At 40.6% G+C, this 14,169-nt stretch overlaps 1 protein-coding gene across 2 annotated transcripts in view; it reads right to left on the reverse strand.

Moving 5' to 3' along the window:
* Positions 1-2,961: 2,961 nt before the first annotated feature.
* The window catches only part of AGXT2 (alanine--glyoxylate aminotransferase 2), a 39,226-nt gene continuing 28,018 nt past the window's right edge, over positions 2,962-14,169 (reverse strand). For both annotated transcript variants that reach the window (XM_084783765.1, XM_084783764.1), the window contains exons 12-14: positions 8,946-9,095; positions 7,571-7,669; positions 2,962-3,656 (exon numbers count right to left, since the gene is read on the reverse strand). In XM_084783765.1, coding sequence (XP_084639891.1) covers positions 3,549-3,656; positions 7,571-7,669; positions 8,946-9,095 — 357 coding nt within the window. In that variant the 3' untranslated portion in view covers positions 2,962-3,548. The remainder of the gene's footprint in view (positions 3,657-7,570; positions 7,670-8,945; positions 9,096-14,169) is intronic.

Raw genomic sequence — 14,169 nt, forward strand, 5'->3', positions numbered from 1 at the left:
GGTAATATAAGACGACTCCTTGTAAGTGGAGGTGGGAGACTAACAGAGTCTACTGTGAGGTAGATACATGATTCTTTCTGCAGGATTCAGAAAATCACAGGGAATGCATTCCATAATGTTAATAGAACAACTAGATGCCTCAGCTCCCTTCCCAGAAAATAGAAGAGAGAAATATTATGTATATTGTATATTATTGTGCAACCCATAAGGACCACAGCCTGAGTAAAAAGCAGACCTTTGGGTTTTGTTTTTATTCTGGGCCTTAAGTTGAATCTTATTGTTTCATCTTCATATTCTACTAAATATCTAAATGGCCACCATACATTGTATTTGCAATGGTATCCTCTTTTCATTTGGCAAAGCAGTGTCAGGAACAGGAAGGTTTTGAAGAGCCAGTGAGAAGCATGCTTTCTCGTCTGAACTCTCTGACACCACATTTTCCACTGAGAAAAGAAGAGAGGAAGAGCTTTCAAGTGAACACAGACGCCAAGCCCAGGTTCATGGTGCAGTAAGAATGATGGAAATAAAGCAACAAGATAGCTTTGCAAAAAGTGTGTGAAAAGCCATGTAGTAGGAGATTAAACTTTATTCCATGAACAATAGGGAATACTCAAAGCTTCTAGGAACACGAGACTTGGTGAGACTTGGATTATTTATCAAGTGAATGAATGTCTTTGATTTTCGTATGAAGAATGGACAGGAACGGGCTTTGAAGCTTCAGCTCATCTTTCTAGCCCAGAACTTCATCTCAGATGTCACCAATGATGCTCTACAGCATTGAAAGATGAAGGGCATGGACTCTGGCAGCTCCCAGAGGAAGAGCAAGGACTGCAAGTCCACCAAAATCAGGTGTACCAGTTAAGAGGTAAATTAAGTTGTTTAGCAAATATGATTGTCCGAATTAAGGCAGTTTTGATATAAATGGGTCATGTTGAAAAGTTCTACTAAAAAAAAGTATTAATGAAATTTAGATAAATGAAGAGCTAAAGGACAACTTGGAGAGAGAGAGAGAGAGAGAGAGAGAGAGAGAGAGAGAGAGAGAGAGAGAGAGAGAGAGAGAGAGAAGAAAGATTTAGAACTTTAAATGTTCTGTGGCTTCCAAGCAGAAGCATCTGGAAAACTGTAATCCTGGAGATGGAGCTCAGAGAATTCTTGGGATTTAAAGTCATTGGCATAGTTAAAGTAGATCAGTGTTTCAAATGTGGCTATGTTGATTACAGGCAGAGAACGCAGCATGGTGGGAGAGACAACTCAGGATGTAATTAATCATCAAGTTGAGATCTTTCTAGCAAAGTGCCTGAGAAAGAGCCGCCTGCGGTGGAAGAAGCACACTTCAGAAGCCAAGAAAGATACTGTGCAAGAAGTTGCTTAGGATAAACAACCTGCAAAGTAGACACAATTGGCCTAAAAGAAGCCATCTGTGTGATCTTTGGACAAAGCTCTTTCCAAGGAATGAGTGACAGGAAGGAGACCGTGGTGGCTGGGTTTAGCTTGGAGGCAAGGAAGCAGATATGGAACATAGAAACTCTTCCTGGGGGAAATGTTAGTTGTGGAGGAAAGAAAGAAAACATAGTTTGAGAGAGGGAATTTCCATTTACAGGGTTCGTCGATTTTTCAGAGTTTTATATCCACTGACTCACTTGACTCCTGAGACAACTCCAGGAAGTAACAATGGCAAGCTAATACATTTAGGAAGAAACCGGGGCTAAGAAAGGTTAAAAGGCTTGTTTAAGGTCATTTATAGCAAATTAAGTAGAAGAACCAAGCGGAGAAGGCAAGTCCTTTGCTCTCTTAATGCAGTGACCTTTCCATGGTGCCAAACTGAACATTTGTGGTATTTGCTCTTCTTGGATCCTGATGGGCATAGGATTCCATTCTAAGGGAATGTGACATTGTCTGAATGACCCTGGGAAGAAGACGGATCCTAGAGAGTGTGGGGTCCACGCTAAGGGAATGTGACTTTGTCTGAGGGACACTGAGGAGAAGGTGGGAGGCTTTGTACTAGGGAATGCTATGTTTAAGTCAATGCCGGATGGAAACAAAGCTGCTAGCAACATGTAGGATGTGTTAGAAGAGACGTCACAGAAGGCTAAGACAATTGGGAGATGGCTTCAAACTGGGACATCTTTTTAAATATATATCCGAATCACATGCTGATTAAGTTAGCTCTTCAGATGCTTTTGTTTAGGAGAAGGTCTTGGTCAGGTTGCTAGCATAATTTTTAACAGGCTTCTAACATTCTCTTAAAATAGTCCTTAGGCTGAGAACATTGGTGAACTGTATCTCCTTGGAACAGGATCTTAAAATTACTAATTTGGGTGGGTGTGTACAAGTGAGTATGGAGGTTAGAGGTCAAGCTGGGGTGTTGTCATTCCTCAGGGCTAGGCAACTTGTTTTTTTGAGACAGGGCTCTCACTGTTCTGGAACTGTCTGGCTGGAGAATGAGTTCTGGGGATTTTCCTATCTCAGTCTACCCAGTGCTGGAATACAAGTGTCCACTACCATATGTGGGCGATCCAACAGAGGTCCCTGTATTTGTGAGGCAAACACTTTATGGATGTTCCTCAGCCTTGTTTGCTGTTTTCATGGTTACTTCATAAATGGTTATGTTTTCTCATTTGTGGTAATTATATGAAGTTTACTGCTAAATACATTCCAGAGAGTATGTTAAATTTTTTAAAAAAGTATTGCTGGTTCTATAACACAGGTCAGATAACACCCATAGGAAAGAATATTTATGGCTGTATATACTAGTCACTAGAGTTCAGGAGATTATGTGTACATTGACATAAGGCTTTGGATGAATATGAGATGATGGCAGGAATAACAAAGAAGAGAAATGGGCTCTGATAGGTATTTTCAGGGAGTTAAAGGTTAGGAGTACATCTATTTCCCTAAGGTCTTTTCTGCATTGTTTCCCAAGATGCTCTGGGCCACAATAATGAAAAATGTTAAAACTCATAAGTAGCACAATGGATTTATTATTTCATAAATCAAGACACCCTGAGATAGGGTGGACTCATGGACATTACTAATCACTCAGCTTCCAACCACTTTCCAGACATAGCATAGTGACCAGGTTTCATGGCTGCTTCATGACTTCCAGATGCGTGCTGGGAACTGAGAAACCCCATCATGAGATGCCGTGTTTCCAGGGCAACAAGAGACATCTGAGTTGAAGCATGAAGGATGGAGAAATGTTTCCCCAGAGGCGTTAGCATGAAAAGGGTTTCCTTCATGACTCATATGCCATGTGTTCAGTTACAAATCAGTTAATGCAATGGAAAAAACATTAACCAAGGCTAATCTACACAAACTAGTATTTATTCTTTGAGCAAGTCATAGATTCTTTGCTTAAAGGATGGAATTGCAAGGAGAATGGGGGCTCCACTGACGAATATGGCCAGTAGATAGTCAACCATGTCTTTTACAATTACTATGGAGAGCTACAGTTTTTCATCTAATACTGTGCCTTCAACACTCCTCAACAAATTCATCTCTGCACATAGTTGAAAAGTTCTTGAGACTTGTTCTCATCGGTAGAGGTCTTACTTAGCTCTTCTTGCTGTGTGTTGAATTAAGGCAGTGTGAAATACATCAAATGCAAAATCCACTTCCAGCTTAGTGACACACATAGGGGGCGCGATGCGGAAAGTCTGAGGAGCAGAGGAAAACAGAGCTTGAATCATCAGAGAATCAGATGGCACTTCCAGAAAATGGATTAAACCAAGAATCCCAAACCAGGAATATTTTCACCCTATCTGATATTTCTCTCACTAGGTTGAATGCCTCCCCCTCCCTCCTGGGCTCTTTCAGGTCTTTACACGGATCCTTATATCATTTTGTTTTCATTTTTTCTTTGTGACATCTGCTTACCTGCGTGTCCTTCTACCACCTTCCCTGACATCTTACCTCACCACCTCCCTCATGCTCAGTTTTCACCATCACAAAACATCACCTTTTCTACATCTACACATGTTCAAGTTTGATGCCCGAATAAGCCAACTGCTGTTTCCTACTGTGCCCATTATTTTTTGTAAGAACTTTAGGCAGCTCATTCCTTCATTGTCTTCTGATCAGATCCCTCTGCTCAGGTTTCTCCCTTCTGTCGTCTCACAGCTTGGAGAACAAAGCCAAAGGAACAGCTTGCTCTTCTCTCTCTCTCTCTCTCTCTCTCTCTCTCTCTCTCTCTCTCTCTCTTTCTCTCTCTCTCACCCCTTGTTTTGCACACATTTCTAGCCCGGTGTTGCTTCACTCATATGGCCATGCCTCAGTGCCAATTAAAGTAAATGCACGGCTGAGACATATGTGGCAATCACACAGCAGACCCTAGTGACACTACCAGATGTTTGCAGTCTCCAACATTCTGTTGGTTCCTGAGGCTATTCTCTTCCTCTACCAGCTCCCTATCATTTCCTTCTAAACTTTTAGTTTTCTTCTTAGCATCTTTTAACCAACTTCTATGCTTCCCACTTCATTTCATAAGATATCATGGTTCCTATTTCCTTTAAGGAAATCGAGCCTCTCAGACCAAATCTCTCTCTCTCTCTCTCTCTCTCTCTCTCTCTCTCTCTCTCTCTCTCTGATTTTATTTATTTATTACATATACACCCCAGAAGATGGCACCAGATCTCATTATAGATGGTTGTGAGCCACCATGTGATTGCTGGGAATTGAACTCAGGACCTCTGGAAGAACAGACAGTGCTCTTAACCTCTGAGCCATCTCTCCAGCCCCCTCCCCCAAGTCTTTCTTTAAAGCAGTTTGTTCCCACATGTATTCTTTTATCTTTCCCAAAGGCTCAGAGAATGACATGTCTTGACTCTTCAGTTCTAAATGATCCATCTCAGCTCTTGACCCTGGATTATCACTTTCATTCCAGGAAACATCCCCATGTTCTCTCACGTCTTTGACCTTCCTTCAACATCCTCTCAGCCAGTATCAGAAAGATGCTTGAATCTTACATAATCCTGATTCAGACATACCAAGCATAAGTCTGAGGTGACTCTCAGTCCCTCCCAGGTGAAATGCATATTCTTTCTTCTAGTTTTCACTCCATCTTATTTAAAAGACTTGCTGATAGCTGCTGGCTGTTATTCTTCACACCATTGTTCCCCTAGTCATATCCCAACTCACTGAAGCATGGGTTCTGTCTTATTACCTTTCTGATACCACTGCACTAAAGATACCTGCAAGGCTTAAGATCCACTGGGCATTTCCCAGGCCAAGTCCTTCCCTGATTATCTCTGTTTTGCTTCACACTTGGGCAAGCCCCTTTCCCATCTCCCTTGTCTTCTGCTTCCGTAATCCCATAGTCCTCTTAACTCTTGGCACACCATCAATTCCTTCATGTTTCCACCTTCCCCACTTCCCTTGTGTCTACTAAAAGGAGTTCTTCCTTAAGCTCACTTAGCTTCTCAGTGGGATTTCCCTAGTCATCCTCATCTTACCTTTTGCATGCAGATGACCCCTAACTGTAATCTTTACCTCAGTCTTTACCACTTAACCACATATTCAAGTACCAAATCGGGTGCCCATAAATGCCTCAAATGGAGCATGTTCAATGATGGATGGATTCATGCCCAAATTAAGCCAAGTCAGACATGGAAGGTTCATCCCTGACTCTTGCTCATCCTTTAGATTCAAATCTTATGCAGTTCCCTCCAAAACTATCACCAGAATATACTTTCTATTTTTAAAGCCACAGTTGAGGCACAGACAGTGTCCTCAGTCCCCGTCAGACTCCCTAACTCCAGTCTTGTTTTAGAGAACATTCTCAGAGATGCATTTACTAATTAGATGACCTGGGTAATTTACTTTACTTGTAGGTACCTCATCTATTTATCTATACAGTAAGGGTGATAGTAGCACTTTGACTTATTGTGGACATCCAACATATCTAGAAGAGCGACAAGGTGACAGAACTTCTAGCTGCTCTTAGCTATCAACTGAAGCTGATGCTCCAGCCACACTGGTGTGTGGATAGCACTCTGCACTCTGTTGTGCTTTCCCTCAAACTTTGGCTATTTGTATAGTGAGGTACGGCTCTGCTAGGCAGAATGACTGGCCTAGCCGTCTTCTCTCTCTCCTTCCACAGCATCACATTTTAAATCTGCAGAAGAGATTTATGTATTATATGGCAGTTTTGTGTTTGTATGCTTTTTCCATCCTATAAGCTCAATGAAAAAATGGGATCAGAACACATTTATCCTTGTAGTGTTGGTTCCTGGCATACTACCAGCAGCTTAATATGAATTTGAAAGAAAAGCTAAACAAATGGACAATTATATCAGATCTTTATCACTGAGAATTTTATTAATTAAGCCACATTATTTGATATGAACCATTCCTAGTGTTTCCTTGGGGATCTTATATGATAACTGCAATTTCTTCTGACAAGTATAAGGCAAGAAGTGGGCCTTTCAGTATCCATTGTCTCAGCCAGGAAGGGAGCAAGACAATGGGAAGAACAAGAAATCTTTAAACTGGGTAGAAATATTAATTTATAAGAAGCCTGGTGTTCTATTGCTCACTGGAGTGAGTAAAAGTGCAGCAATGCCGTGCATATTTCAAAGTTTGGAAGAAACTGTTTTGAATATTCCTATCACAAAGCAATGGTATGAGAGGAAACAGATAAACATCATCTCTTGAACATTATAACATACACATGTCAAAATATTACATAGTACTTCCTCAATATGTGCAATGATCCTATTTCATAAAAGAAAGCGTTTTGAAATGGGAAAAGAGATTAAAAAATATTTGCAAGGAGCAGAAGTCACTCTCATTCTTGAATCTCTCCCATGGAGCCTATCCTGGTGAGTGACCTGAGGTTTTGGGATTTAGAGGCAGGTCATGTTGGTGGTCGTCGTCCTCCTCCTCCTCCTCCTCCTCCTCCTCCTCCTCATCATCATCATCGTCTCATTCTTGTAACGCAAGGTCAGAAAAGGGTCCTGATAGTAGAGTGGCCATAACTTCCAGGAAGTGGGGAGGGTAAGTCCTGTGTTGGATTATTCCAGATGAGGGCGAAGGACATTGTGAGGGGCTGATGTTGAGTTCTGCATCAGGGACCATGTTTAGGATAGTCTTTCTGGGATTACATATGGATCTTAGATTGCTGTCTGCTGCAAAGGCCACTAAAGCTGAGCAAGTTCACAAAGTCAGACTTTAGGGCTGAGTTAGGAATGCCTATGTTTGTTTTTCCAGGGGTTAGAACTAATTAATATACAATACAATACAATACAATACAATACAATACAATACATATGTATGTAATATGTATATGTTTCATGAGTATTATGCTTCTATTATCACCCATGCTGTGACTTATCTGGTTAGTTTGCATGGCCTTTCTATGCCTCTCTTTAGCCTACAAAAAAAAAAAAAAAAAAAAAAATGGATAACGGAATCACTTTACCACATCACCCTCTAGTGGCCAGAAGCTGTCTCTTGTCCATTTCTTCTAACTACACCCAAGCATTATCATAATGTGGAGGAAGTACAACTGGGCACCAGTTACCAGAGTGTAACACCAGGGAGACCCTACCTGACTGGCAAGCCATTCTCTTACCTGAGAGAAAATGCCACCTCTGCCCACTAGGAGACCCATGTCTTTGCAGTCCTCATGGATTTGATTGACTTCTGTTTTAGGAAGAGGTTGGCGGCTCATCTGTGAATACATTAAAAAACATAACAAAACAACAACAACAACAACAACAAAACAACAACAAAACATTTTTTATTTGGCGTTTGAACGGTTAGAAGATGTATTTTCCAAGGCAGAGGGCCCAGGGGAAAACTCCAACAAAAGGAAACTCAAGTAGTCAGTGCCTCCCTAATTAAACAAAGCTGTTAAATGTTTGCTGACTCAGAGTTTATTGGGGGTGGGGTGGGGCACATTAAAAGTATTTGCTTATTTGCTTTTATTCTACTTCATGCAAAAATCCCCAAAGACAAAGTGAAATTCCATGCACTGGCAAGTGAATCCTGGCTCTGCTAATGGCTATCTGCAGAGGGGTTGGGAGGGTTGACCCTTTAAAAGCTGAATTTGGGATCTGCTCTGTTGGTGTTGGAATCATCTTCAACTCTTTACAATGCTCAGCTGAGCCAGATTTCATTCCAAAGTCCAGAAAGTGGCTCAGAAGCTGCACAAGGGCACATGCAACTAAACAGCACGACCATGGATCTGGTATGGAGCCATTCATCTTCCATGTTTGTGGAATTTGCTCTTCCCTCAAGACTCCACCCTTCAGAGTCAGGAAAAGAAAGTGATTAGGAGCCAAGGGGCTGTGTCAGATCCCTAGGCACTGAGTTTGGTGGTCCCTTACTTGGGGCTCAGGCATGCTACTTCAACTTTAGTGACATTGGGCTGGAGCTTGCATCATTTGTGTATGTCCCCTCATTCTCAGCCTATGAACATAAATATTTCCTTCTAGTGTATTCTTTTCATTCCTGAATGTACATACATTACCTGGGTCCCTTCACACTACAAAAACATGGGCCTTATAGTAGGACAAATTAGTCTTTTTTTTTTTTTTTTTTTTTTTTTTTTTTTTTTGGAAAAGGCTTAGCATCTGTAGTTGTAAAATGATATATAGGCAACTGTCTTGGGAACACTTCCAGTCTTCCTTAACAGCAAGTCTTAGGTGCCTTTACTCCCCCTGGTCTCCCCAATTTCCTTCACAGAGCAGTCATATGGAGCAGCATCACCAGGTCTGGCTTCCTAGATTCAGATCCCGCTCGTGAATCAGTCTCAGGGGTAGATACGGGCTCTTTTCAGTGCACTGAGGGCTTCCTACCTTTCCTGTAGACCTCGGTAATATATTATGTACAATAACTAATAACTATTCATGGTTTGAATAATCTGTCTGCATCCCACCCTGTTAGTTTCCTACATTACCCACTATTGGCCCCAGGCAGCCACCCAGCCAGCTGCACATCGTTACCTTGTCTTGAACCATCTCTATCCCCACCATAAGGCCTTTGCCACGGACATCCCCAACGATGTCAAATTCATCCCGCAGCTTAGCAAACTTCAGTAGCATGTAGGTTCCAACTTCTTGACTGTTTTTCTGTAGGTTTTCTTCTTTGATCACCTGTTGAGAGACATCCCTAAATAATCTTACACAGCAAAAGTTGGAGGTTTGATCGAGAAGCACAGAGAGATAAATGCCCAGGATCCTCTTTCCAGGAACTTAGCTAGATAAAAGAGATCTAGAACAAAGCCTGGTGTCAACATACCATGGACCTCATGGAAATCTGCTGTGAGGAATAAAAGGATCCTGGTAAAGGGAATTCCCTGAACCTGCCCACCTGTAGAGGCAAGCAAGACTTTAAGAAATGTACGAACATATATTCCATTATGTGGAAGTTCAGTTTTCAGGTTTTGCTGAGAACTGGCATAGGTGATGAAAACAAATAAATGAACCAAGAAAGCAATCTCACTGGTACTTTTCCCATAGGAGACAGTGACCTCCCTGGGCCATACTTTGGCCAGTGTGGAGCCCTGCTCCTTTTAGCTGAGCCTCATGTGCAGTCACAGCTAGGGAACCTGAGATTGTCACCTAGCTTACAATGGACACCTGTGATTGGTTTAAACATTTTTTAAAATTAGCATTTTGTTTGTTCTGTGCTCATGTGTTGGGGTGTATGTGGAGGACAGAGGATGGCGTTTGGGAGTCAGTTTTCTCCCTCAGAGTGTGGATGCTAGAGATTCAACTGAGACGCTGAGGGTTCACAGCAGATGCCTGGACCCGGAGAACCATCTCATCCACCATAGGCATTTATGTTTCTTGACAAGACACACGAGCATTAATCTATATTTAGCTAATAATAATTGTGTGATTTCAGGCTGATCTTGATAATTTGAAGAGGAATCCATTCACCCAAACCCTCTTTCTCATCTGAATTTGTTGGAATGACCTAATGCTGGAAAAAAAAAAAAAAGATGGACTCAGGCAGGACAAGCAGGTTGAGTAAATACAGATCTTCAGCTCCTTCTCCTACAAATCCAACCCCCCTGGCTCATCCCCAGCTCTGTAGAAGACCATTTGCTGTAGCACTCCCCTCCCATCCTCAGTGGATCACACAGATCTTCCCATCCAAGCTTTCCTACCTCCAACTCATTGCTTTTTCCCAGCCCCCAGCTCCAGCAGGCACTCTCTGGGGACCCTATAGCCAAGCCTGCCAGAGACATAAGCAGGCCAATGACAATGAAGCAGATAGACTAGCTACTGATCTTCGCTCTCCCTCCTCTCCTCCAAACCCAGCCCTCCAGGCTCATCTCCAGCTCGGTAGCAGACTACCTGTTGTGGCCCCTCCTCACTCTGGCCCCGTTCCCAGTGGACTAAGAAGATTCTGCTAGGACCCCCTGCTTCTCTCCCTCCTGTGGACCCCCATTCCCTCTCTTAGTGCATCCCTACTCCTAAGGAGGTTAACCACACCAAAGAAAGCACAAGGAATAAATAATCCCAGACTGGCTAATCAAAAGAGGACACACCACCACCACCACCACCACCACCACCACCACCACCACCATCACCACCATCACTACCACCACCACCACTACCACCACCACCATCACCATCACCACCATCACTACCACTACCACCATCACCACCACCACCATCACCATCACCACCACCACCAGCAACAACAACAACAACAACAACAACAACAACATAACAGGAGTCAGCACACAATGCTCATTGATATCTCTCAACATCAATCAATGGTCTCAACCCTGTCCCCCAAAGACAAACTAAAAGAATGGGAAAAAAACCCCAGTATCTTTTCTTCTACTCTATCAAGAAACACATCTTAACATTAAAGGATAGATATCACCTCAGGGTAAAAGAGTGGAAAAAGATATTCCAAGTAAATGGACATAAAGATCAAGCTGGTATAGACATTTTAATATCTGATAAAATAGACTTCAAGCCAGAACTAACCAGAAGTGATAGGGAAGGACATTACATATCCATCAAAAGAAAAATCCACCAAGAGGATTTTTGTTCTTAGTATCTATGCACCAAACACAAAGTACCCTCATTAATAAAAGAGCCACTACTACAGCTTAAATCACACATTGACCCTCCTACACTGATAGTGGATGTTATCATTAAAAATGAGATGGCATACAACAGATATGAATGTGGAGAGATTTATCTGGGGAGAACGGAAGGGGAGAAGATTTAGGGCCCGAAAGAGCCTTAAGGGTAGAGAAACAGACAGATGGGGGCACCCTTAGAGAAAGTGCAAGAGAGAAGTGCAAGAGAGAGAGAGACGGTGGTAGGTTGGCCCCTTTTATATCCTGGACCTCTGGCACACCTAGTAACCAGCAGGTGATGACGTCATAGAGTGCTCGGCAGACTGGAGGCAGGTTTGTGATGCTGCTTATATGCTAACAGTTGGATACTTCAATAACCAAATCTTACCAATAGACAGGTCATTGAGACAAAAACTAAATAGAAACTTTGAAGTTAACAGACATTGTAAACCAAATGGACCTAAGAGATTCATAGAACATTCCACTTGAACACAAAGGAATATACTTCTCAGCACCTCATGGGACTTTTTCCAAAATTGACCATGTACTCAGACACAAAGCAAGTCTCACAGATACAGGAAATTTGAAATAATCTCCTGCATCATATCTGACCACCACTAAGGAAAGGTGGCTATTAACAACAACAGAAATAACAAAAAGCTTACACACTCATGGGAATTGTACAACTCATTACTGAATGAAAAAAATGGGTCAAGAAAGAAATTAAAGACTTCCTAGAATTCAATGAAAATGAATCCACAAAATACCCAAACTTATGGGGCACAATGAATGTTCACAGAACTGAATCAACATAAAAATATTGAGGAGACCTCATACTAGTAACTTAACAGCAGGCCTGAAAGCTCTAGAACAAAAGGAACAAATTGCACCCAAAAGGGTAGAGAGCAACAAATAATCAAGCTCAAACTAAACCAAACCAAACCAACCAACCAAACAAACAAAGAATCAATGAAACAAAGAGTAAGATCAACAAACCCTTATCCAAATTAACTAAAAGGCAGAGAGAATAAGATACAAATTAGAGATGAAAAGGGAGGCAAAACTACAGACACTGAGGAAATCCAGACAAGTATTTAAGAATATACTCTAAAAACTGGTATTCAACCAAATTGGAAAAATCTAAGAGAAACATATAATTTTCTCAATACATACCACTTACCAAAGTTAAATCAAGATCATATAAGCAATTTGAACAGACCAATAACCCCCAATGACATCGAAGCAGTCATTAAAAGCCTCCCAACCAAAATAAGCGCAAGTCCAAATGGCTTTAGTGCAGAATTTTAATAGACTTTCAAGAAGTTAACACTAATAGTGCCTAAATTATCCCATAAAATAGAAACAGAAGGAACATTGCCCAAACTGTTTTATGAGGCCACATTACTCTGATACTCAAACCACATAAAGATTCAACAAGAAAAAAGAATTACAAACCAATTTACTTTATGAACATAGATGTAAAAATTCTCAGTGAAATATTTGCACACTAAATCAAAGAACACATCTTAAGCATCATTCACCTGACCACGTAGGTATTATCTCAGAGATGCAGGGATAATTCAATATATAAAAAATTGATTGATACAATCAAGTATATAAGCAATCAGAAAGAAAAAAAAACCACATGATCATCTAATAAATGTAGAAAAAGCATTTGACAAAATCTAACACCCCTTCATGATGAAAGTCCTGGAGAGATTAGAGATACAAGGGACATAACATAATAAAGGCAATTTATAGCAAGCCTATAGCCAACATCAATTTAAATGGAGAAAACTCAAAGCAATTCCAAGACAAGGTTGTCCATTTTCTCCATACTTATTTAACACAGTATTTTTCCTAGCTAGAGCAATAAGACTACTGAAGGAGATCAAGAGGTTACAGATTCAAAAGGAAGAGGTAAAAGTATCTTTATTTGCAGACAATACAATAGTATATATAAGTGATCCTAAAAATTCTACTAGGAAACTTCTACAGTTGATAAACACTTTCAGCAAATTAATTGGATACAACATTAACTGATAAAAATCAGTAGCCCTCCTATATATAAATGACAAAGGGACTGAGGAAGAAATCAGGCAAACAACATCTTTCACCATGGCCTCAAATAATACAAAATATCTTGGGAGTAACTCTAACTAAGCAAGTAAAACTTTGTATGATTAAAAACTTCAAATCTTTAAAGAAAGAAATTGAAGATGTTAGGAGCTGGAAAAACCTCTCATGCTCATGTCTCAATAGGATAAGCATAGTAAACACAGCCATCCTACCAAAAGCAATCTACAGATTCAGTGCAATTCCTATCAAAATTCCAACAAAAGTCTTTGCAGATTTTGAAAGGACAATTATCAATTTTATATGGATAATAAAAAAAACCCAGCTAAAACAATCCTGAACAATAAAAGAGCTCCTGGAGGTATCACCAGTCCTGATTTCAGGAGGTATAGTAATAAAAAAAGAACCACATGGTATTTGCATAGAAACAAACAGATTGATCAATGGAATTGAATAGAAGATCTAGACATAAATTCAACACATACTGAAACCTGATTTTTGATAATGAAGCCAGAAATACACACTGGGTAAAAGAAAGCATCTTCAACAAATGCTGATGGTCTATAGATGTCTACATGTAAAATACAAATAGATCCATGTTTATCACACTGTACAAATTTCAAATCCAAGGGATCAAAGACGTCAACATAAAACCAGATATATTGAACTTGATAAAAGAGAAAAGTGGGGAATAGTCTTGAATGCATTGGCACAGGAGGTGACATTCTGAACAGAACACCAATAATAGATGCACTAAGTTTGACAATAAATAGAACCTCACAAAGGTGAAAAGCTTCTGTAAGTCAAAGGACATGTCAACAAGACAAAGAAGCAGCCTACAGAATGGGAAAATGATCTTTACCAACTGTGCATCTGATAGAGAACTGATATATAAAATATATAAAGAACTCAAGAAACCAGATATCAAAAAACAAAATAGTTCAAATAATCCACTACAGACCTATACAGAAAATTCTCAATAGAGAAAACTCAAATGGATGAAAAACACTTTAAGAAATGTTCAACATCCTTAGCCATCAGGGAAA

This window comes from Acomys minous (assembly GCF_964271855.1).
Source record: "Acomys minous genome assembly, chromosome: 5".
Taxonomy (NCBI): Eukaryota; Metazoa; Chordata; class Mammalia; order Rodentia; family Muridae; genus Acomys; species Acomys minous.